The following is a 25000-nucleotide window of genomic DNA, read 5'->3' as shown; positions in this document are numbered from 1 at the left end:
GACACGTTACACTAGTGGGAGGGGATCCCTGTGACAAAGGGGGACACGTTACACTAGTGGAAGAGGGATCCCTGTGACAAAGGGGACACGTTACACTAGTGGGAGGGGATCCCTGTGACAAAGGGGGACACGTTACACTAGTGGAAGAGGGATCCCCGTGACAAAGGGGGACACGTTACACTAGTGGGAGGGGATCCCTGTGACAAAGGGGGACACGTTACACTAGTGGAAGAGGGATCCCTGTGACAAAGGGGACACGTTACACTAGTGGGAGGGGATCCCTGTGACAAAGGGGGACACGTTACACTAGTGGGAGGGGATCCCCGTGACAAAGGGGGACACGTTACACTAGTGGAAGAGGGATCCCTGTGACAAAGGGGACACGTTACACTAGTGGAAGAGAGATCCCCGTGACAAAAGGAAACATTTTATTAAGAAGATTTCTATCTGAGAGGATTCGAGGAAAGGGAAGAATAGGCCTTTTTCTGGGAAAATAAAGAAGATAGCATATAGTATAGTTTGACCGGTGGAGGCGGAGATAAATGGGCAAAATGTTTCTTTCACCCTGATGCTCCTGTTCACCAAGCAGTAAATAGGTACCTGTGAGTTAGACAGCTGCTACGGGCTGCTTCCTATGGTGTGTAACCAAAAGGAGGCCTGGTCGAGGAGCAGGCCGCGGGGACGCTAAGCCCATGAATCATCTCAAGATAACCCACTCCCCCTTGGCCGGACTGTGGCAGTAATCACCGCCAGTCCTTCACGTGTCAGTGTGACCTTGAAAGATGGCAAGAGTTTCGTTTTCTTTACATATGACAAAGAGAGCAACAAAGAAAATCATAAGATGTCATCATTTATCTGAGGGAGCCGGTCGGCCGAGCGGACAGCACGCTGGACTTGTGATCCTGTGGTCCTGGGTTCGATCCCAGGCGCCGGCGAGAAACAATGGGCAGAGTTTCTTTCACCCTATGCCCCTGTTACCTAGCAGTAAAATAGGTTCCTGGGTGTTAGTCAGCTGTCACGGGCTGCTTCCTGGGGGTGGAGGCCTGGTCGAGGACCGGGCCGCGGGGACACTAAAGCCCCGAAATCATCTCAAGATAACCTCAAGATCTGTGTGAAAACCGGCCAATCACATACATACAAGCTAACTACATCCAGTGAGATTTTTGCTGTTTTTTTGTGCAATCAAAACATGGAATTTGTTTTTTTTTGTTATTGTTCAAAGATAGAGGTTATCTTGAGATGATTTCGGGGCTTTAGTGTCCCCGCGGCCCGGTCCTCGACCAGGCCTCCACCCCCAGGAAGCAGCCTGTGACAGCTGACTAACACCCAGGTACCTATTTTACTGCTAGGTAACAGGGGTATAGGGTGAAAAAAACTCTGCCCATTGTTTCTCATCAGCGCCCGGGATCGAACCCAGGATCACAAGCCCAGCGTGCTGTCCGCTCGGCCGACCGGCTCCCATACCCTTAATATATTGTTGCCCTACCCCCAAGGTATATGGATATACCATATACATATATGGATATACCATATATATGGATATACTGGGTTAAGACCCTGCTGTATATTTTCTTTAACCCCTTAGGTTGTGTCTTATCTATGTTGGGATCCGCGAAGGCCTGTGAAGAGTTGTCAGCTCTTTCTTACTGGCCATGTGGCTCATGCGGTATATTGGTTACATCTGATGACCCCGTTCGTATCCCTCCTATGTCATTGAACCTGAGTATTTTGTATGATGTAATTGTCTCCCTCTTGTTATATATTTTCTGACTTGGGATTTAGTTAGTTTAGCCCGTCCTCATAGCCTGCCTCTCGGCTCCGGGACTAGTATGGGGCAAACAGTCCTGTCTGCTCAGATATTGGTACTCTTGTTGATGCCTGAAGACTTCCTATCGCTTCCAACATCCCGATTTTCCATTCATCATTGTTTCTCACATTATGCTGTCTCTCTCTCTGTCTGTCTCTGTCTCTCTGTCTTTCTCTGTCTTTGTGTCTTTGTGTGTGTGTGTGTGTCTGTCTCTGTCTCTCTGTCTCTCTGTCTTTCTCTGTCTTTGTGTCTTTGTGTGTGTGTGTGTGTCTGTCTCTGTCTCTCTGTCTGTCTGTCTGTCTGTCTTTGTCTGTCTGTCTCTGTTTGTCTGTCTGTTCGCGCGCTTTCCACAATTCCCTCAGCTTCTCTCCTCCTTCACGACGTATCTCCCCCATCCCTCATTTTTTTTCACCCTCTTACCCCCTGTCTTTTCCCCTTTCTCTCTCTACTTTCCATTCGTCGTTAGATGGTATGAAATAATGATTCTTGTTTCCAAACCACCAAACGTGTCAAGTTTTCTTGTGTGTTTTAAAGTGTTAATGACGTCACGCTGCATATTTTGGAACTGGTGTGGCAAGTAAAGTGACCCGAACACTTTTTGTGTGCCTGACACTCTATTATTTCCCCCTCCCCCCCCCCCCTTGCGTTAGTTGCTTCACGCAAGATTGTTTGTCTGCTTTGTGTTGTTTGATTGCAATGTTCTGCCCTTGGTCGTGGGTCCCTTGTTGTTTACCCTTGGTCGTGGGTCCCTTGTTGTTTACCCTTAGTCGTGGGTCCCTTGTTGTTTACCCTTGGTCGTGGGTCCCTTGTTGTTTACCCTTGGTCGTGGGTCCCTTGTTGTTTACCCTTAGTCGTGGGTCCCTTGTTGTTTACCCTTAGTCGTGGGTCCCTTGTTGTTTACCCTTGGTCGTGGGTCCCTTGTTGTTTACCCTTGGTCGTGGGTCCCTTGTTGTTTACCCTTAGTCGTGGGTCCCTTGTTGTTTACCCTTAGTCGTGGGTCCCTTGTTGTTTACCCTTAGTCGTGGGTCCCTTGTTGTTTACCCTTAGTCGTGGGTCCCTTGTTGTTTACCCTTAGTCGTGGGTCCCTTGTTGTTTACCCTTAGTCGTGGGTCCCTTGTTGTTTACCCTTAGTCGTGGGTCCCTTGTTGTTTACCCTTAGTCGTGGGTCCCTTGTTGTTTACCATTCGATTCCTTGTGTGCGACAGGTTCAAGTAGGAGACTTGAACCTTGTGTGTGCGACAGGTTCAAGTAGGAGACTTGAACCTTGTGTGCGACAGGTTCAAGTAGGAGACTTGAACCTTGTGTGTGCGACAGGTTCAAGTAGCAGACTTGAACCTTGTGTGTGCGACAGGTTCAAGTAGGAGACTTGAACCTTGTGTGTACGACAGGTTCAAGTAGGGGACTTGAACCTTGTGTGTGCGACAGGTTCAAGGAGGAGACTTGAACCTTGTGTGCAACAGGTTCAAGGAGGAGACTTGAACCTTGTGTGCAACAGGTTCAAGGAGGAGACTTGAACCTTGTGTGCAACAGGTTCAAGGAGGAGACTTGAACCTTGTGTGCAACAGGTTCAAGGAGGAGACTTGAACCTTGTGTGTGCGACAGGTTCAAGTAGGAGACTTGAACCTTGTGTGTGCGACAGGTTCAAGGAGGAGACTTGAACCTTGTGTGTGCGACAGGTTCAAGTAGGAGACTTGAACCTTGTGTGTGCGACAGGTTCAAGGAGGAGACTTGAACCTTGTGTGCAACAGGTTCAAGGAGGAGACTTGAACCTTGTGTGTGCAACAGGTTCAAGGAGGAGACTTGAACCTTGTGTGCAACAGGTTCAAGGCAAGGAGGAGACTTGAACCTTGAGTGTGCAACAGGTTCAAGGAGGAGACTTGAACCTTGTGTGCGACAGGTTCAAGGAGGAGACTTGAACCTTGTGTGTGCAACAGGTTCAAGGAGGAGACTTGAACCTTGTGTGTAACAGGTTCAAGGAGGAGACTTGAACCTTGTGTGCAACAGGTTCAAGGAGGAGACTTGAACCTTGTGTGTAACAGGTTCAAGGAGGAGACTTGAACCTTGTGTGCAACAGGTTCGAGGAGGAGACTTGAACCTTGTGTGCAACAGGTTCAAGGAGGAGACTTGAACCTTGTGTGCAACAGGTTCAAGGAGGAGACTTGAACCTTGTGTGTAACAGGTTCAAGGAGGAGACTTGAACCTTGTGTGCAACAGGTTCAAGGAGGAGACTTGAACCTTGTGTGTAACAGGTTCAAGGAGGAGACTTGAACCTTGTGTGTAACAGGTTCAAGGAGGAGACTTGAACCTTGTGTGTAACAGGTTCAAGGAGGAGACTTGAACCTTGTGTGTAACAGGTTCAAGGAGGAGACTTGAACCTTGTGTGTAACAGGTTCAAGGAGGAGACTTGAACCTTGTGTGTAACAGGTTCAAGGAGGAGACTTGAACCTTGTGTGCAACAGGTTCAAGTTGCAAGTCGCTCTGCTCTTGTGCTTACTGCTTCATCTGCTCTTTGGATAACTGTTAAGCATGTTGTGTTGCATCATATTCTCCCTTTCGTCTTCCTCTGTTGTGTGGGCGGGGGGGGGGGGGGTTATGTATGCACAGGATCCTGTATCATACTGGTCAACGCACTCAATTCACAACTATAAGGTCACGGGTTCGATTCCCGTCCGGGGCATAGACATTTTAAGACACTTTTCCTTACACCTGATGGCTCTGTTCACCTCCTAACTAGATGCTCGGGAATTGGGCGACTTTTGGGGAAGGCAGTCGATAACCTAAAGGTACCCCCCCCCCCCCCTTCCACCCCTTAAGCCTAACAAGTTACTTGATTGAATATAGATTAAAAAGTACTTATCTGTACTATAAGTGTGTGTGTGTCCAGAGTTGGAAGCCAGATGATTGCCCTCACCCAACTTTGCAGGGGTAATGGTCTGAGGTATGGGACTGACGTAGGCTGGTCGGGGTCGGTCCAAGGTAAAGGCTTTAAATAATATTAGCAAATATAGTCCCCCCCATGATGCGATTTTCTTGGAGACAATTGTAAAATATTTGGTGTGATTTACATAGTTTTTAGTGATAATATATTTTCTGAGAGGTTATCTTGAGATGATTTCGGGGCTTTTAGTGTCCCCGCGGCCCGGTCCTCGACCAGGCCTCCACCCCCAGGAAGCAGCCCCTGACAGCTGACTAACACCCAGGTACCTATTTTACTGCTAGGTAACAGGGGCATAAGGTGAAAGAAACTCTGCCCATTGTTTCTCGCCGGCGCCCGGGATCGAACCTAGGACCACAGGATCACAAGTACAGTGTGCTGTCCGCTCGGCCGACTGGCTCCCCCGGTCCATACGGTTGTTTCAGTGCTTCTTAATAATAAATTTTCTGATAAGGGGGAGAAGAGGGGGGAGAGTGGAAAAGGGGAAGGATGATGGGAGGGAACAAGGGGATGGAGATAGGGGGTCAAGGGGGAAATATGGGTTAGAGTAGGGAAGAGGGGGGGGGGGTAAGGGTAGTAAGACGGGAAAAATACTCTGTAGCTTCCCTTCCCTTCTGTATATGGAAATGAAAATATGTCTGAGGTTGGGAGGGAGAGTAGGGGAGAGGGGAAGGTAGGGGTGGTAAAGTTGGGGGTGTGGGGAGAGGGGGGGGGTTGGGGGTGGGGGGTAATGTATAAGTTGCATTACTTATACTCCGTATCTTCGTGTCCACCAGTACTATCATCTGGGTGTCTTCAGTTAAAAAATATATATATATATATATATATATATATATATATATATATATATATATATATATATATATATATATATATAATATAAACTGCTGTGTAGTTAACTTTCTTGTAATTACGTACATTTTCTATTAAAACATTTACTCTACGCGTTCCTTAGTTTAAGATGGTGTCGTGAATCAATGTCCGTGCAGTCCGGTCCCTGACTAGGCCTCAACCTGTTTTAATAGGTAAAGTTTACGTCAAAATGCAACACTAAGACCAAAAATCGTCTTACTAGAAAATGGCAGCGGCTGGCGAAATTGACAAACTGTCACGTTTTCTGTTTTGGGTCCTCTGGTAGGTTAGGATAAGGGCACTTTAGTGCGATAGTTTCTTGACGTTGGGGAACTTTAGGAGGACGAGCTGCTTGATTGATGTATCAGTTTAGCGTAGTTATAAAAATTTCTTTTTTGAATGCTGATAGTTTTGTTCATTGTATACACAAAATGTCTATTTTGTTGTTCCCCTGGAAACAAACCGAAACTGTCTCTATTTTCCGCCTGTTACAACTTGTAATAAAGTTGTTACATCTTGGCTTAACGTGTTTATAACGTATTAGAACGTTGTTACAACTTGCTATATTGGTTGTTATAACTGGTTAGGAAGTGTTAAAACTTGTTTGAACGTTGTACCAACGTCGTAGTTTCGGTGTGTTTGGCGGGTTACAATTATTGTTGAGGGGGCGAGTGGTGTGGTCGGGTGTTGCCTCATACTGTGGCTGTGATTGGTGGGCTGGTTGTTGCATCACTGTTGAGCTGTGGCGGGTTGCGTGCCTTCATGTCATTTGTCAGCTGCTTGTCGGCACTGTCGGCACTGTCGGCACTGTCGGCACTGACTGTACTGCTGCTCCTAAGGCCGGTACTCACCTAATTGTGCTTGCGGGGGTTGAGCTTTGGCTCTTTGGTCGTGTGCTCGTGTGTCGCTGTCGTGGGAAGGAATTGGTGTTGATTCAGCTGTTGCATTGCGTGTAATTACCTAAGTGTAGTTACAGGATGAGAGCTACGCTCGTGGTGTCCCGTCTTCCCAGCACTCTTTGTCATATAACGCTTTGAAACTACTGAGTGTGCGCTTCTGGCTAGGTGGTCACCTTGTGGTTACCTCCCTGGAAACACAAACTGTAACTGTCTCTATTTTCCGCTTGTTACAACTTGTAATAAAGTTGTTACATCTTGGCTTAACGTGTTGATGGCGTATTAGAACGTTGTTACAACTTGCTATATTGGTTGTGATAACTGGTTAGGAAGTGTTAAATTTAACTTGTTCGAAACGTTGTAGCAACGTCTTAGTTTCGGTGCGTGTGTTTGGCGGGCTTGCGATGATTTCGGGGCTCGACGTCCCCGCGGCCCGGTCCTCGACCAAGCCTCCTGGTTGCTGGACTGGTCAACTAGGCTGTTGGACGCTGCTGTTCTCAGCCTGACGTATGAATCACAGCCTGGTTGATCAAGTATCCTACTGTGGTTCTTGCATCCTGTTTGAGTCTTCTGTCATGTAATGGAGGGTTATAAATTACTGCTTATATTATCTTAAGGATTCTTATCTGAATCCTTCATAGCACGAAATATCCATCTCTTTGTAACTCCAGTTCTTCCTTATCAACAGGGCCATTCCTCCTCTCACTTCCTTCTCTTTCCTTACTATACAGTACTCCTGCAGAAACACTGCATTTATTATGATGCCTGGCAGTTTTGTTTCTGCGGGTGCTATTATATATGGGTTTTCTCCTTGTGCCCCCCCCCCCCCCCCTTGTCCAGCACACTTGCTTTATTTGTAATCCCATCTGTGTTTGAGTACACAACTGTAAAGCTCATTTTCTTATGCTCATTATTACATTCTCTTCCATCTGGTGTATTACGCTGTTCCATGAGCAGGACTATTTGGGTAGGTTTGTTCTCCTGTGGGGTAGTTACCAGTGGGGGGGGGGGCTCCTAAGCCCCCCTTAGGAGGGCTTAGATCTTGTTTAAGCTTGCTTGGGGCAGGAGAAGGGCTAAGGGATTGGGAGTCAGGAGGGTTCAGCCATGGGATGGGTTGGGGGGTGGGAGCTCCAATTGGGTGGCAGGTAGGGGAGGGAGTTACAACTCTCTGGGGTTACTAAATTGCTGGCTGTGGGTTCTTCACTCCCCTCTGGGGTTGCTGCGTTGGGAACTGTGGTTCCCTTCTCTCTCCCTACACGTCTTACTTGCATGTGCATCATGGATTCTCTCGCCCCTGGTCCAGTACCTCCTGAAGGAATACCTTTCTGTATTCCATTACATTTTGCAGTTTGTGATTCTTTGCTAGAATTTCCTCTATGCTGGCCTCGTTCATGAATACTGCTTTTATTTATCGATTTCTGTTATTGTTGTACTGACCAAGCCTGGAAACCTCTGGATTGCTCAGCCTCCTCCATTTGTACCCACCTTCAGGAGCCCTAACACTGCAGTTATGTCCTTAGCTTTCAAACCTTCCTGACAGGAAACTTGTTCATTAATACCTACATGGCTATAGCTCTCTCTCTCTTTCTTGTTCTTCCCAGTAGCTGACTTGTGTTCCTTGCTGCCTCCTGTAAAGTTGCTGCTTTCATGGCAACTTCTTGCACTATGGCCTACTTACCTAGCAGTAAAATAGGTACCTGGGTGTTAGTCAGCTGTCACGGGCTGCTTCCTGGGGGTGGAGGCCTGGTCGAGGACCGGGCCGCGGGGACACTAAAAGCCCCGAAATCATCTCAAGATAACCTCAAGAAGATGGCCATGGCTTCTGGGCTCTTTCTCAGCATTTCTGCATATGTGAATTCCTCACTGTAAAGGTGCCAGCTATTGCTATATTCCCTGCTACTTGTGGGTTGGTTGGCTGTGGCTAAGCCTGAGGACGATTATCTTTGAGGATTTTTATTTCCTCCTTCTACTGCTATGTTCCTTTTCTAAGTTACTTATGGTTTCCTCGTGTCTTTCATTTATCCACAGTTTTGATGCCATCTTCTTTAGATGATTTCGGGGCTTTAGTGTCCCCGCGTGTCCCTCCACCCCCAGGAAGCAGCCCGTGACAGCTGACTAACACCCAGGTACCTATTTTACTGCTAGGTAACAGGGGCATAGAGTGAAAGAAACTGTGCCCATTGTTTCTCGCCGGCACCTGGGATCGAATTCGGGACCACAGGATCACAAGTGCAGTGTGCTGTCCGCTCGGCTGACCGGCTCCCCCGGCCATACATGAGCGATCAACTCAAACGATGATTCACCCGTATCTCTGTCTACACCTGTGTTCTGTTGCTGTCCTACTGCCATGTTTAGTCCCTTGCTAATGTGTTGGGTTAGTGCTAGACTACGAACTTCAGGGGGGGGGGAGATATATGAAGGGGAGGGGGAGGAGACGGAGAAATGGAAGGGGATGTAGGGAATGAAGGAGAGACAGGGGGGAGTTAGGGACAGAGATAGAGATGGAGGGAAGGAAAAAGAAGAGGGAGGGAAGCAAGCAAATATACGAAAGAGAGGGAGAGGAAATGGAGGAAGACGAGAGAAGAGATGAGAGGCGAGAGGGAGAGGAGGGGGAAGGGAGGTTCAGATGTATACGGGTATGAGGGGAGAGAGAGAGAGAGAGAGAGAGGGGGTGATGAAGGGAGGAGAGGGGGAGGGTTTACGGGAGAGAGAGGGGAGGTAGAGACGGATAAAGAGATGCAGGGAGAGGGGGGGGGGATAAGAAAGGAAAAAGGTGTGTGTTCCTTGGGCACCTACCTACCCCCACCACCGAAAGAATGTGTGGGACAAATCATAAGTGGAGCCTGGCCCCGGGCCGGGCTCAGGAAGTATAAGAACTCGGGGAATCCTCTCCTGGAGGGAATCCTCTCCACGATGGTTTACGGGCTCACCATAGCCCGTGCTACATGGACACTTCGTTCTGAGTAGCTAAATCTGTAATAACAACAACTCTCCAGGAACCCGCAACGCTCCTGTGCCAGGTAAGCCCACTACGGGCTCACCATAGCCCGTGCTACTTGGAACTTGTTCCGAATAGCTGAATCTATAACTACTACTACTACTACTACTACAGGAAAAAGGGAGAGGGAGGGTGATTTGTGGGAAGAACATGGAACTTGTCACATTAGGTACAGTCTCATTAGTCTCCGTGGTGCAGTGGTAAGACACTCGCCTGGCGTTCCGCGAGCGCTTTGTCATGGGTTCGTATCCTGGCCGGGGAGGATTTACTGGGCGCAATTCCTTAACTGTAGCCTCTGTTTAACTCAACAGTAAAATGTGTACTTGGTTGTAACAAGGATTCTTCGCGGCGGGGATCGTATTCCAGGGACCTGCCCGAAACGCTACGCGTACTAGTGGCTCTACAACCATGTAACAACTCTTATATATATCTCAAAAACAAAAAAAAATGCATTTATTACTGCTTCAACCACACCAGTATCTAGATTTATGAGTTTTTAGTTCTGTTTTTTTCTATTTTAGTTATGGCAAAACTAGAAATTGTTTGATAGTGACCATCTTTAATTTACCATTTACTTTGTTACTAATTTGGATATTGTTAATACTTAGATTAATTTGATTAGAGGATTTATTACCAAACAAAATATAGAAGATTTTATCAATGATAAGGGTGAGTTTGTTAGCAGTTTACCAAAGGTGAACTTTATTTAGTTCAGTATTCACTGTGTCATTCAGAATAAGAGGGTCAGGACTGAAGAAAATTAAGATTGTGTCATTAGCAAATAAAATTGGCTTCATGCGTTGAGGGGCATTTGGAAGGTCAATGAATGAGAAAGATGAGTACAACGTCAATGACTTTAGCAAGGCGAGCTTACCCATATTAATCCGCCAACACAACCAGATGACTCCTGGCTAGTTGTAAGTTAATTTTGTCCCGCGGAGCGAGTTTATTGGGCAGCGCCAATCATTCTGGGTGGATGAGTGAGCCACCCTGCCCAGGATGTGCAGAATACCCACGTTGAATAACAGGTGCAACAGGTACTCTGAGAGAGAACTATCAACATCAGAGGCCCGAGACTGTTCAACACGCTTCCACTACACATAAGGGACATAACTGGCCGACCCCTCACAGTGTTCAAGAGAGAACTATCAACATCAGATGCCCGAGACTGTTCAACACGCTTCCACTACACATAAGGGACATAACTGGTCGACCCCTCACAGTGTTCAAGAGAGAACTATCAACATCAGAGGCCCGAGACTGTTCAACACGCTTCCACTACACATAAGGGACATAACTGGCAGACCCCTCACAGTGTTCAAGAGAGAACTATCAACATCAGAGGCCCGAGACTGTTCAACACGCTTCCACTACACATAAGGGACATAACTGGTCGACCCCTCACAGTGTTCAAGAGAGAACTATCAACATCAGAGGCCCGAGACTGTTCAACACGCTTCCACTACACATAAGGGACATAACTGGTCGACCCCTCACAGTGTTCAAGAGAGAACTATCAACATCAGAGGCCCGAGACTGTTCAACACGCTTCCACTACACATAAGGGACATAACTGGTCGACCCCTCACAGTGTTCAAGAGAGAACTATCAACATCAGAGGCCCGAGACTGTTCAACACGCTTCCACTACACATAAGGGACATAACTGGTCGACCCCTCACAGTGTTCAAGAGAGAACTATCAACATCAGAGGCCCGAGACTGTTCAACACGCTTCCTCTACACATAAGGGACATAACTGGCCGACCCCTCACAGTGTTCAAGAGAGAACTATCAACATCAGAGGCCCGAGACTGTTCAACACGCTTCCACTACACATAAGTGACATAACTGGCCGACCCCTCACAGTGTTCAAGAGAGAACTATCAACATCAGAGGCCCGAGACTGTTCAACACGCTTCCACTACACATAAGGGACATAACTGGCCGACCCCTCACAGTGTTCAAGATGTAACACTGTAAAAGTGTTTGGTTTAGGTTAATACATACATAGAGTACATGAGTCACAGACAAGGATCGGAGAGGCGCCAGTTGTCTGCCTGAGATCTCACACCTCTAACCGTTAACGACCCCAAGTGACCTGAGGTCAGATCATGAGAATTTCACCTTGCTTCCGCTAAGCGTATAATTGGAGCCGGGTAGCCTTCAAACATGCCGACGTTTAAGGAGTGGCTTGGTAGTGCCGGAGGCTATCTACTTGTGGGCGGAGTTAGCTACTAGGTTCCCCAATATAAACTCTGAGAGCTATCGAGCATCAAGCAATAGGAGACCGGCCAGCGGAGCAGAGCAGAGGCCAGCCGTCGAGATAGGCCGTCACCAGACGGGGGGTGACGCTGCCTGAAAATTGCAGACCCCCCCCCCCCTCTCTATTCAACTTAGACTCCGTCCTCGGTGAGTGAACAGTGAGGTGACTTGGTCGTGTTTACATATGTTGTGTGATGATCAGGGGCAGTCAAGTTGTAGGGTTCTCGAATTCTTGGATGATGACTCACTTTGCATATTAAACTGGAACATTTTAATTGAATTGCTAAATTATGATACTTCATGTGAAATATAATTATGAATTTATTATTTAAATTGTGTTTAACTTTGTTCCCTAGAGATTTTGAGTTGAGATGAGAAAGCCTCTGTAGTTACTGGTTTCATGGTTTAGAATGAGTACATGATAAAGATGGGACCATACTAATAATGAACTCATGATAACATCTTTTGAGAATTTTGTGATACAGGCAAGTTCCATTCCTTGTCTTGTATGTAATGATCATGAATGGATGGTGGCAGCATTTCGTCTTCTACTATCTACTCTTCTACGTCTACTATCTACACTTCTACTTCTACCTATCTACACCTCTCCCTCCACCCCTCTCTAAACTCTCACTTTCAACTAATGACCTTCCTCGCTCCTCCCACCTCCCTACCTCTTACCCCAAACCCTCACTAATTACTTCACTATTCATTTCTTTCCTTTCGTTTCCTCTTATACGTTTGTGGCAGTGATTATGTATTCTAGAGTTCTCTCTAGAGTTTCGGGTAGCTGATCCAGTTACGGCGCCTTGTAGTCTTAGCACCTAGGTAGTCAAATACCTAGGTTACAAGGTGTTGAACGAGAGAGGCTGCCTTAGGAACTCTGGAGGGTGCTCTAGAATAGTTAGCTAACTGGGGACGGGATAACGGACTAGAGAGAGCTGTTTCCCCCGGCCTCGTTAGTTAACTGGGGGGTGGAATAATGGACAAGATAGAGCTATTTCCCCCCCACCCCCCGTTACAATGATGGCAGCGGTGTTGAACAATGTTTAAGGTATTGGTGTTCTTTTAACATTGTTCAGTCCCACGTGTCTTTTTGCCGCTCAGGCGCTATCAGGGAGATCTTGACAGGTGTTTATTATTCGCGAGTTAGCGAACTTTTTTTCAGGTTAGGAGATAGTGATTCTCTAGTGTTGTGGTTTAGTGATTTTGTGAGTTTTGTGTAGTTCAGGGAATGTTCACCAGAACTTGCGTGTGTTGTGATTAATGTTAATGATAAGATTTGGCGATTTGGGAACTTAGCGGTGTTGGTAGTGGAGCTCACCTGAGTGTGACAGGTGACCTCGCATGTCCCACGGGGACACCCAGCCACCGCTGGTCTCCAGGTCAGTGGGGAGTGGCAGGTGTAGTTTTTAAGTAGTGGTTCTGCTCAGATTATTGCGATCGACTTTTTTACTCCATTTGAACGCAATAACCCGAGGTGTACTGGTATTGTACAGCATGCTAGGGGGAGGCTTAGTATGTCAGTAGACTTCACGTTGGGGACGCTCGACGTTAGATAGTCTGGTCACAGGGGTGGCAACAGTTTTGAGTTGTTGACCGGCGGAGAAGCTAGGAAAACACTCTGGGTCACGTAGGTGGCTGTAGGTTAAGGGTGGGAGTAATGGTTAATTATGTACTTAAGATTAGGAACGGTACAGTTAAGTTTAGGCTAGTGTTTTGTCTATTAGTGTTGATTTTTTTTGTGACAAGTTAAAGGTAGTGATGACCTTATTCTCTCTTCTCTAACTTTCCTCTGTTACTGTCTTATGTTCCACCAAGTCAGTATCATTCAGTGTTAATTGGATTATTTTAAAAAAATTTAAGTGTAGTTGTTGCCAGGAGGAGAGCTTATAATTGGACTGTGTGAACCCTATACAAACTACAGGGTCACACAACAGCATGGAACACGGGTATTGTCGCCTTTATGTTCATTCACAGGTGGGAGCCAGAGGAGAGGCGCGACGCATATACAGAAGAGGGAGACGGCTGCCGTGTACCACACTCAGGGGCGTTTATCACCACCACCACGACCAGCCCCACTACCTGGAGGTCATGGCTCCACCACCACCACCACTACCCCGGGGACCCCAAGATGCAGTCCTCTCGGTCGGTCAACATTGGTCTACCCAGTGGACCCCAGGACGGACGGACCCCAGTGGACCCCAGGTCGTTCTGCAGACGACCCCAGACGACCCAGTAAAGATGGAAGAGGAACAACAACGATTCCAGTCTGTCCCACCAACACCGGTCTGCCCAGGATGGACCCCAGGACGGACGGACCCCAGTGGACCCCAGGTCGCTTGTCTAAGACCCATGGGAGGAGGAAGAGAGAAGAAAGAAGAGAGAAGAGAGAAGAGAGAAGAAGGAAGAGAGAAGAAAGAAGAGAGAAGAAAGAAGATAAGACAAGCTGAGTGAGACACGATGCCTCGTGTCCCTTGCTGGTATCAGCATCATTGCATGGAGCGTAATTGCAAGACAGGATCGTTTGCCTTAACTGGCCGCCCCTCCTACAAGCATGTTGCTCTGTTGAGTGATTCTTCCTGTGTCATGCGGACTTGATGTGGCTGTCAGAAGTAGCTCTCTGAAGGAGGCGTGCTGGAGCAACAGGGAGGAAGAAGAGTAGGATGGGATTTCTACTGTTGGCAACTATATGAAGGTCTCGAAACTTGTAGTCCCTATAGCTGTGAAGAACCCCAATATACGTCTCTCATGGTGACTGACGTAGGGCCAATTACAGATCAGCTGGGACAACCGAATTCCACGGTCCTGTGCGCAGTTCAAGTAGTAACGGCTTTCGGGTTGACCAAGTGTTGTTGTGCGTTAACGACGGAGAAGCGACGGAGGCAGTTGTGTTGAAGAAATGTGGTACAGGATTATCTACAAGACCAAGCAGTGACGTCGCCCAGCCAGAGACAATGGACGTCTGTCTATATATTTCATTTTTTAGAGTAGGATGATGTATATTTGTTTAGCTAGGATGTATTCTTTTCGTTAATAAAGTTGTCGCACACAGCTAGCTTGCTTTAGCAGTGTTGCAAAAACTTTATTTTCGGGGAGAAGGGGAGATGTAACACTGTAAAAGTGTTTGGTTTAGGTTAATACATACATAGAGTACATGAGTCACAGACAAGGATCGGAGAGGCGCCAGTTGTCTGCCTGAGATCTCACACCTCTAACCGTTAACGACCCCAAGTGACCTGAGGTCAGATCATGAGAATTTCACCTTGCTTCCGCTAAGCGTATAATTGGAGCCGGGTAGCCTTCAAACATGCCGACGTTTAAGGAGTGGCTTGGTAGTGCCGGAGGCTATCTACTTGTGGGCGGAGTTAGCTACTAGGTTCCCCAATATAAACTCTGAGAGCTATCGAGCATCAAGCAATAGGAGACCGGCCAGCGGAGCAGAGCAGAGGCCAGCCGTCGAGATAGGCCGTCACCAGACGGGGGGGTGACGCTGCCTGAAAATTGCAGACCCCCCCCCCCTCTCTATTCAACTTAGACTCCGTCCTCGGTGAGTGAACAGTGAGGTGACTTGGTCGTGTTTACATATGTTGTGTGATGATCAGGGGCAGTCAAGTTGTAGGGTTCTCGAATTCTTGGATGATGACTCACTTTGCATATTAAACTGGAACATTTTAATTGAATTGCTAAATTATGATACTTCATGTGAAATATAATTATGAATTTATTATTTAAATTGTGTTTAACTTTGTTCCCTAGAGATTTTGAGTTGAGATGAGAAAGCCTCTGTAGTTACTGGTTTCATGGTTTAGAATGAGTACATGATAAAGATGGGACCATACTAATAATGAACTCATGATAACATCTTTTGAGAATTTTGTGATACAGGCAAGTTCCATTCCTTGTCTTGTATGTAATGATCATGAATGGATGGTGGCAGCATTTCGTCTTCTACTATCTACTCTTCTACGTCTACTATCTACACTTCTACTTCTACCTATCTACACCTCTCCCTCCACCCCTCTCTAAACTCTCACTTTCAACTAATGACCTTCCTCGCTCCTCCCACCTCCCTACCTCTTACCCCAAACCCTCACTAATTACTTCACTATTCATTTCTTTCCTTTCGTTTCCTCTTATACGTTTGTGGCAGTGATTATGTATTCTAGAGTTCTCTCTAGAGTTTCGGGTAGCTGATCCAGTTACGGCGCCTTGTAGTCTTAGCACCTAGGTAGTCAAATACCTAGGTTACAAGGTGTTGAACGAGAGAGGATGCCTTAGGAACTCTGGAGGGTGCTCTAGAATAGTTAGCTAACTGGGGACGGGATAACGGACTAGAGAGAGCTGTTTCCCCCGGCCTCGTTAGTTAACTGGGGGGTGGAATAATGGACAAGATAGAGCTATTTCCCCCCACCCCCCGTTACAAAGAGAGAACTATCAACATCAGAGGCCCGAGACTGTTCAACACGCTTCCACTACACATAAGGGGCATAACTGGCCGACCCCTCACAGTGTTCAAGAGGGAACTTGATAAACACCTCCAAAGGATACCTGATCAACCAGACTGTGACTTATACGTCAGGCTGCTAGCAGCCGCGTCCAACAGCCTGGTTGACCTGTCTAGCAACCAGGATGCCTGATCGAGGATCGGGCCGCGGGGACGTTGAGCCCCGAAATCATCACAAGGTAATTGCAAGGTATGGACACACCGCCATAGCAGCATGTACAACACTCCCCAATAGGAAGAAAACCCGCTTGGTTGTTCATGCTGTCACTTGTACCCAGACACAGCTGGGACTTGCTTAACTGTCTCAAGTGAACAGCTCCTCAAACAAGATTAACATTTGTCAACCCTTAAAATCTTACGTTATCTTGTTACAGAATTTGGGAATCTTTTAAGAACAGTATCTATATTTGACAATGTTTCCTAGCTTATTCAAACAATGTTGGATTTATTATTGTACACACATTTCTAAAGTCTCTCAGGTGTTCACATTCATGTAGATAGTGGTCAAGGCGGTGTCCGTCACTCTCACCACAGATTCTGCAACTCCGCTGATCAACTGTTGTTTCCATTCCGAATCTCCATGGATATTTGTATCCACGTCGGATTCTCGCTATTACTGATTCTCTCCCTCGTCCTCCTCCTCTTCGGCCATAATGATTGGGATTGCCAGCTGCAACCATGTTGTACCATCGTACAGATTCACTGGTTTGTGCTTCTATCCTCCTTTCCTCAGTTACCTTGTCACGGTGATGTTGCCTGACAAACAATACTTCTAAGGTGTAAAAGTCTTGGGTATGAAGTGTTCAAGATGGTCTCCTTCAGCGCCTTCAGCAATTGCCAATTCTTTTTTTATTATGCACCCCATACCCATCCCGTGGGCGGTGGTGGCAAGGGTTACAGAGGCATATAATGGGTTCTCAGGAGCCAGCTCGTTCATTCCCACAGATTCCATCATGGGGAGAGGATGCCCCTCTTGGCTTGTTTGTTTGTGGAGGCGACGGCCGGCACTGGGCTGCCTTTGTTTACACACTATGCCGGGGTTCATGTTTCCCCTCACATTACTTAGGCAAGCTCCCTTAGTATTCAGTTGCACTACTTTTGTACAATCTATTTACTTAAATTACAAGTGGGTGTAGCACTTAGACACTATTTTCTTTATTTCAACAGGGGAGGAAATTATTGCTTATCCTGGTAACCTGGAGTATTGCAAGAGTGTCCACTTGTCCTGTTATTCGTCCTGTCTATTATAAACTGTGTCAGTCACTATAGTATATTTGTCGAGGTATTTCGGTACACTTTGAGATCAGTCACTGTTTGGGCCCTTTAACACTTCAAGGTCTCGAGATAACTGATGTTATATCCGGACACGCGATAGAACACGTGCTCCCAACGACCCAACTGGTGTATGATATCAGGATAGCGTGTCCGTTTTTATGTGGTATCGCTGGGATAAAGTCGGTTCTGGAGTGCTGTTCTGTTAGTGATCAAGGTATGGTGGTGGTGTCATCCCTAGTGTGACAGTGCTGGGGTGTGTGGTGGTGGTGTCATCCCTAGTGTGACAGTGCTGGGGTGTGGTGGTGGTGTCATCCCTAGTGTGACAGTGCTGGGGTGTGGTGGTGGTGGTGTCATCCCTAGTGTGACAGTGCTGGGGTGTGGTGGTGGTGGTGTCATCCCTAGTGTGACAGTGCTGGGGTGTGTGGTGGTGTCATCCCTAGTGTGACAGTGCTGGGGTGTGGTGGTGGTGGTGTCATCCCTAGTGTGACAGTGCTGGGGTGTGTGGTGGTGGTGTCATCCCTAGTGTGACAGTGCTGGGGTGTGGTGCTAGTGGTGTCATCCCTAGTGTGACAGTGCTGGGGTGTGTGGTGGTGTCATCCCTAGTGTGACAGTGCTGGGGTGTGGTGGTGGTGGTGTCATCCCTAGTGTGACAGTGCTGGGGTGTGTGGTGGTGGTGTCATCCCTAGTGTGACAGTGCTGGGGTGTGGTGGTGGTGGTGTCATCCCTAGTGTGACAGTGCTGGGGTGTGGTGGTGGTGTCATCCCTAGTGTGACAGTGCTGGGGTGTGGTGGTGGTGTCATCCCTAGTGTGACAGTGCTGGGGTGTGGTGGTGGTGTCATCCCTAGTGTGACAGTGCTGGGGTGTGGTGGTGGTGTCATCCCTAGTGTGACAGTGCTGGGGTGTGGTGGTGGTGGTGTTATCCCTAGTGTGACAGTGCTGGGGTGTGTGGTGGTGTCATCCCTAGTGTGACAGTGCTGGGGTGTGTGGTGGTGGTGTCATCCCTAGTGTGACAGTGCTGGGGTGTGGTGGTGGTGTCATCCCTAGTGTGACAGTGCTGGGGTGTGTGGTGGTGGTGTCATCCCTAGTGTGACAGTGCTGGGGTGTGGTGGTGGTGGTGTCATCCCTAGTGTGACAGTGCTGGGGTGTGTGGTGGTGGTGTCATCCCTAGTGTGACAGTGCTGGGGTGTGGTGGTGGTGTCATCCCTAGTGTGACAGTGCTGGGGTGTGGTGGTGGTGTCATCCCTAGTGTGACAGTGCTGGGGTGTGGTGGTGGTGGTGTTATCCCTAGTGTGACAGTGCTGGGGTGTGTGGTGGTGTCATCCCTAGTGTGACAGTGCTGGGGTGTGGTGGTGGTGTCATCCCTAGTGTGACAGTGCTGGGGTGTGGTGGTGGTGGTGTTATCCCTAGTGTGACAGTGCTGGGGTGTGTGGTGGTGTCATCCCTAGTGTGACAGTGCTGGGGTGTGGTGGTGGTGTCATCCCTAGTGTGACAGTGCTGGGGTGTGGTGGTGGTGTCATCCCTAGTGTGACAGTGCTGGGGTGTGTGGTGGTGTCATCCCTAGTGTGACAGTGCTGGGGTGTGGTGGTGGTGTCATCCCTAGTGTGACAGTGCTGGGGTGTGGTGGTGGTGTCATCCCTAGTGTGACAGTGCTGGGGTGTAGTGGTGGTGGTGTTATCCCTAGTGTGACAGTGCTGGGGTGTGTGGTGGTGTCATCCCTAGTGTGACAGTGCTGGGGTGTGGTGGTGGTGTCATCCCTAGTGTGACAGTGCTGGGGTGTGGTGGTGGTGGTGTTATCCCTAGTGTGACAGTGCTGGGGTGTGTGGTGGTGTCATCCCTAGTGTGACAGTGCTGGGGTGTGGTGGTGGTGTCATCCCTAGTGTGACAGTGCTGGGGTGTGGTGGTGGTGTCATCCCTAGTGTGACAGTGCTGGGGTGTGTGGTGGTGTCATCCCTAGTGTGACAGTGCTGGGGTGTGGTGGTGGTGTCATCCCTAGTGTGACAGTGCTGGGGTGTGTGGTGGTGTCATCCCTAGTGTGACAGTGCTGGGGTGTGTGGTGGTGGTGTCATCCCTAGTGTGACAGTGCTGGGGTGTGGTGGTGGTGTCATCCCTAGTGTGACAGTGCTGGGGTGTGGTGGTGGTGTCACCCCTAGTGTGACAGTGCTGGGGTGTGGTGGTGGTGGTGTTATCCCTAGTGTGACAGTGCTGGGGTGTGTGGTGGTGTCATCCCTAGTGTGACAGTGCTGGGGTGTGGTGGTGGTGTCATCCCTAGTGTGACAGTGCTGGGGTGTGGTGGTGGTGTCATCCCTAGTGTGACAGTGCTGGGGTGTGTGGTGGTGTCATCCCTAGTGTGACAGTGCTGGGGTGTGGTGGTGGTGTCATCCCTAGTGTGACAGTGCTGGGGTGTGGTGGTGGTGTCATCCCTAGTGTGACAGTGCTGGGGTGTGGTGGTGGTGTCATCCCTAGTGTGACAGTGCTGGGGTGTGTGGTGGTGGTGTCATCCCTAGTGTGACAGTGCTGGGGTGTGGTGGTGGTGTCATCCCTAGTGTGACAGTGCTGGGGTGTGGTGGTGGTGGTGTCATCCCTAGTGTGACAGTGCTGGGGTGTGTGGTGGTGGTGTCATCCCTAGTGTGACAGTGCTGGGGTGTGGTGGTGGTGTCATCCCTAGTGTGACAGTGCTGGGGTGTGTGGTGGTGTCATCCCTAGTGTGACAGTGCTGGGGTGTGGTGGTGGTGTCATCCCTAGTGTGACAGTGCTGGGGTGTGGTGGTGGTGTCATCCCTAGTGTGACAGTGCTGGGGTGTGGTGGTGGTGTCATCCCTAGTGTGACAGTGCTGGGGTGTGGTGGTGGTGGTGTCATCCCTAGTGTGACAGTGCTGGGGTGAGGTGGTGGTGTCATCCCTAGTGTGACAGTGCTGGGGTGTGGTGACATGTTAAATAATACACACAACACCTGTCGCTGACTAATACCGTAATGTCTGAAGTTTATCTTCAAGTAACTTTAACCTTCTCGTGAAGATTGTATGAGAATACTGTGTAGACAAGCCTGAGTATTGTTGTATGGGTATACTGAGTATAGTTGTATGAGTATACAGTACAGTACAGTGTATACAGCCTGAGTATTGTTGTATGGGTATACTGAGTATAGTTGTATGAGTATACAGTACAGTGTATACAGCTTGAGTATTGTTGTATGGGTATACTGAGTATAGTTGTATGAGTATACAGTACAGTGTATACAGCCTGAGTATTGTACATGCGCCTCCGCTAATTGTAAGCAAACTGCAGTGTTGTCATGGCTTCAGTTTTGTTTGCCAATTAACAAATTGTTTACAAAGCAATTTTTAAAACCCGTTCCCTTCATGTCTAATTGTTTGTAAACCCGACACCATTTTGGCTCCTTCCGGTATGGTGACCCCTCGTTATTGATTGTTAGTACCCACAGTTATGGTGACCCTCTGAGTTATGGTGACCCCTGAGTTATGGTGACCTCTGAGTTATGGTGACCCTCTGAGTTATGGTGACCCTCTGAGTTATGGTGACCCTCTGAGTTATGGTGACCCTCTGAGTTATGGTGACCCTCTGAGTTATGCTGACCCTCTGAGTTATGCTGACCCTCTGAGTTATGCTGACCCTCTGAGTTATGGTGACCCCTGAGTTATGGTGACCCTCTGAGTTATGCTGACCCCCTGAGTTATGGTGACCCCCTGAGTTATGGTGACCCCCTGAGTTATGGTGACCCCCTGAGTTATGGTGACCCCTGAGTTATGGTGACCCCTGAGTTATGGTGACCCCTGAGTTATGGTGACCCCTGAGTTATGGTGACCTCTAAGATGGTGACCCCTGGTGGGGAAGGAGAGGGTTGTATGAGCATAGAGGGAGTTCGACACTACATTTGACAGTCGTCAGTCATTATTTGATGAACTGTCTCGCTTTCCCCAGGGTAGGGGGGGGGCAGGAGGCTGGTTGCCCTACGTCACCAATGTTGAAATTGAAATTATTTCTACCTCAGTAAATATACCTTAAGACAAAGGGATGAGGTACCTTACCTTGAGGTTACCTTGAGATGATTTCGGGGCTTAGCGACCCCGTGGCCCGGTCGTCGACCAGGCCTCCTGGTTGCTGGACTGGTCAATCAGGCTGTTGGACGCGGCTGCTCACAGCCTGGTTGATCAGGTAAGGTAGCCCACGCTTTTCTTACTCCGTTCAGTATACCTTGTTCATATATACATACACACACACATCTGACCAAAGAGCCAAAGCTCAACCCCCGCAAGCACAGTTAGGTGAGTACACATCACAAACAATCTACATCTTATCAAACATTACAACTGTTTGTAACCTCATAAATAATTACTTAGCAATAGACAGGTTGAGACTGATAAACTGTCAGAGAGAGACAAAACAAACAGGTGCAGGTGACAGTGCCTTCACCAGGAGGGAGGGGTAGGGTCTGACAGTCACAATGTTGTCCAGTGATCACGGGGCGTCGGAGCCACCCCCATCACTGCCACAGGGGGTGACCCCACCTACAGTCAAGGGGACCAGGGGGGGGCAGTTATTAGACCATTTAGACCCGTTGGCATGAGGTACCTGGAGCTTTGTAATTACTTTATTCACTCTCGTGTTGATGATGATATCCTCCTAATGCACCCAGAGTCTGCCAGTGCAGACTACTGATCACCTGCCTCTGTATGACTAACCATCCTGTGTGATGGGGATTGTAGCATCACGTAGCTAGCTTGTTGACACTCTGTACTTCCCTTTATATAGTCTAGGGCAGCTGCACAAATGTAGAAGTACCTAATGTATTAATAAAATAAAAAATTGGGAATGAAGTTCGACTCTTCAATGACAATGAAAGAGCCACGTGCTTAACCTAGCTCAAAAGGCAGCCAGGAAACTTACACCTCTACGGCGCATCTCGCACCTTCTTGACAGCTTGGGCTACAAAACCTTATATGAAGCACAAGTTCGCTCTCATCTAGAGTATGCACCCCTTTCCTGGATCGCCTAACCCCCCCCCCCTCATCATTCATCAAACTGTTGGACAAAGTGGAGAGACGGGCAAGAAGGCTTACCTCTAGTCTTGACCAAGTCTGGTGGGAACGGGCCATGCAACCATGGTAAGATTCCATGAGGTCCAACAACAGTAGTTACTTATTGATCAAGCAGATACCCCCTAACCTCATCTTTCAGTATCTTCCAAGGCTGCGTGCTTTGTTGCCACCCCTCTTAGTTCATAGAATTCTCCTTGCTCTTTTGTGAAGACCTCCTGGAAACTTGTTGAGGGCTTCACATAAGTCATTCTCTGACTTGTTGCGTGTCTCAGTCGACACAAGAAGTCTTCACTGTCATTCTCTGTGTACCCATCCTCTCCCTTTTTCAGTTTCATCACCTATTCTTTTACTGTTGTTTTCCTCCTGATGTGGCTGTATAGCACAGGTGGGTGTGTATTCACCTAGTAGTATTCATCTAGTTGTGCTTGCGGGGGTTGAGGTCTGCTGTTTCGGCACCCCTTTTAACTGTCAATCAATCAACTGTTACTAACTACCTTACCTTGAGGTGTTTTTGGAGCTTAGCGACCCCGCGGCCCGGTCGTCGACCAGGTCTCCTCGTTGCTGGACTGATCAACCAGGCTGTTGGACGCGGCTGCTCACAGCCTGACGTACGAATCACAGCCTGGTTGATCAGGTATCCATTGGAGGTGCTTATCGAGTTCTCTCTTGAACACTGTGAGGGGTCGGCCAGTTATGTCCCTTATGTGTAGTGGAAGCGTGTTGAACAGTCTCGGGCCTCTGATGTTGATAGTTCTCTCTTGAACACTGTGAGGGGTCGGCCAGTTATGTCCCTTATGTGTAGTGGAGGCGTGTTGAACAGTCTCGGGCCTCTGATGTTGATAGTTCTCTCTTGAACACTGTGAGGGGTCGGCCAGATATGTCCCTTATGTGTAGTGGAAGCTCTTGAACAGTCTCGGGCCTCTGATGTTGATAGAGTTCTCTTTCAGAGTACCTGTTGCACCTCTGCTCTTCAACGGGGGTATTCTGCACATCCTGCCATGTCTTCTGGTCTCATGTGATGTTATTTCTGTGTGCAGGTTTGGGACCAGCCCCTCTAATATTTTCCACGTGTAAATTATTATGTATCTCTCCCGCCTGCGCTCAAGGGAGTACAGATTTAGGCTCTCTAGTTGGTCCCAATAGTTTAGATGTTTTACTGAGTGGATTCTAGCAGTAAAGGATCTCTGCACGCTCTCCAGGTCAGCAATTTCTCCAGCCTTGAAAAGGGCTGTCATTGTGCAGCAGTATAATGAATATAGAGTTCCAAGAATCCGGGCCTGGTACAGAGTGCAGAGTCATACTGTTTATGGCTTCTTCAAAATCCAGTGGGGTTAGGGCGACGTCTGATATATAGTTTGATGTTGGTATCATATCCATGGAAAATTCCTTTTGGTTATTATTCTTTAATGTGTTTAGTGGCTCGCTGAAAACAGAGTCGTACTGCTCCCTCAGTAACTCGCTCATTTCTTTGTTATCTGTGAAAGTTCCATCTCCCTTTCGCATGGAGCCTGATACTAGATGTGGTTTTTTATCTTGATTTTGCACTGTGAAGCGCACTGTGTTAGATTTGCGTGTTTTTATACCCTGAATGTTGGCAAATAAAAAGATGTTATGTTAGTGGAAGTGCTGAATGCTTTACTTGGTATTAATATCTGAGGCTCTGGTAAGGAGGCCACTGTGTTTGCGTCCTCTCCAGCATTTAACCGAGTTGGTGGTCGAGTCTGGACATTTTTAGCCTTTCTTCTCTTCCTCTTGATAAAAAATCCTCCTGGTAAATAGTGTTATGGCTGCTTTCAACGAGGCGGTTTGTCGGTCTTAATCGCCTGTTACCTCTTATATGAAAAGCTGCACATAACATGTTGAAGCATTCTTTCCTATCTAAGAAGTTCTTGCAAAGTTCTGGGAGAAAAAAATCACAGCTTTCGGTGCATTTACCCCCTGTACTAAGGACTCTACACTTTCTGGGGTGATCGTACTTACATGTTCCATTTGTTCTTCCTGATATCCCATGTTTACAGGTTGCCTATTTATAATAACGACAGGTCTCGGGTCCTTGTTTTGTTTGTTTCCCTTTACCAGAGACCGCGCTCTGCTGTGGTGCCGACACTGCGCTCTGCTGTTGTGCCGACACTGCGCTCTGCTGTGGTGCCGACACTGCGCTCTGCTGTGGTGCCGACACTGCGCTCTGCTGTGGTGCCGACACTGCGCTCTGCTGTGGTGCCGACACTGCGCTCTGCTGTTGTGCCGACACTGCGCTCTGCTGTGGTGCCGACACTGCGCTCTGCTGTGGTGCCGACACTGCGCTCTGCTGTGGTGCCGACACTGCGCTCTGCTGTTGTGCCGACACTGCGCTCTGCTGTGGTGCCGACACTGCGCTCTGCTGTGGTGCCGACACTGCGCTCTGCTGTGGT

At 48.2% G+C, this 25000-nt stretch overlaps 3 protein-coding genes across 6 annotated transcripts in view; 1 reads left to right on the top strand and 2 right to left on the bottom strand.

The window, feature by feature from the left end:
* LOC138354678 (uncharacterized) overlaps positions 1–24599 on the bottom strand; it is a 26563-nt gene extending 1964 nt beyond the window's left edge. Inside the window, exons 1-2 of the mRNA XM_069309036.1 lie at positions 24570–24599; positions 23891–24173 (exon numbers count right to left, since the gene is read on the bottom strand). Of these exons, the coding sequence (XP_069165137.1) occupies positions 23891–24173; positions 24570–24599 (313 nt within the window). The remainder of the gene's footprint in view (positions 1–23890; positions 24174–24569) is intronic.
* LOC123768916 (Ankyrin repeat-rich membrane spanning) overlaps positions 1–25000 on the top strand; it is an 866672-nt gene that overhangs the window by 91861 nt on the left and 749811 nt on the right. The gene's annotated exons all lie outside the window — the stretch shown is intronic.
* LOC138354677 (pneumococcal serine-rich repeat protein-like) overlaps positions 24662–25000 on the bottom strand; it is a 7629-nt gene continuing 7290 nt past the window's right edge. The window contains exon 3 of the mRNA XM_069309035.1: positions 24662–25000. This exon is cut by the window's right edge and continues 404 nt beyond it. Coding sequence (XP_069165136.1) covers positions 24662–25000 — 339 coding nt within the window.

This window comes from Procambarus clarkii, chromosome 64 (genome assembly GCF_040958095.1).
Source record: "Procambarus clarkii isolate CNS0578487 chromosome 64, FALCON_Pclarkii_2.0, whole genome shotgun sequence".
Classification (NCBI taxonomy): Eukaryota; Metazoa; Arthropoda; class Malacostraca; order Decapoda; family Cambaridae; genus Procambarus; species Procambarus clarkii.
The sequence above is the reverse complement of the archived record's forward strand: the minus strand, read 5'-3'. Positions and strand labels throughout refer to the sequence as shown.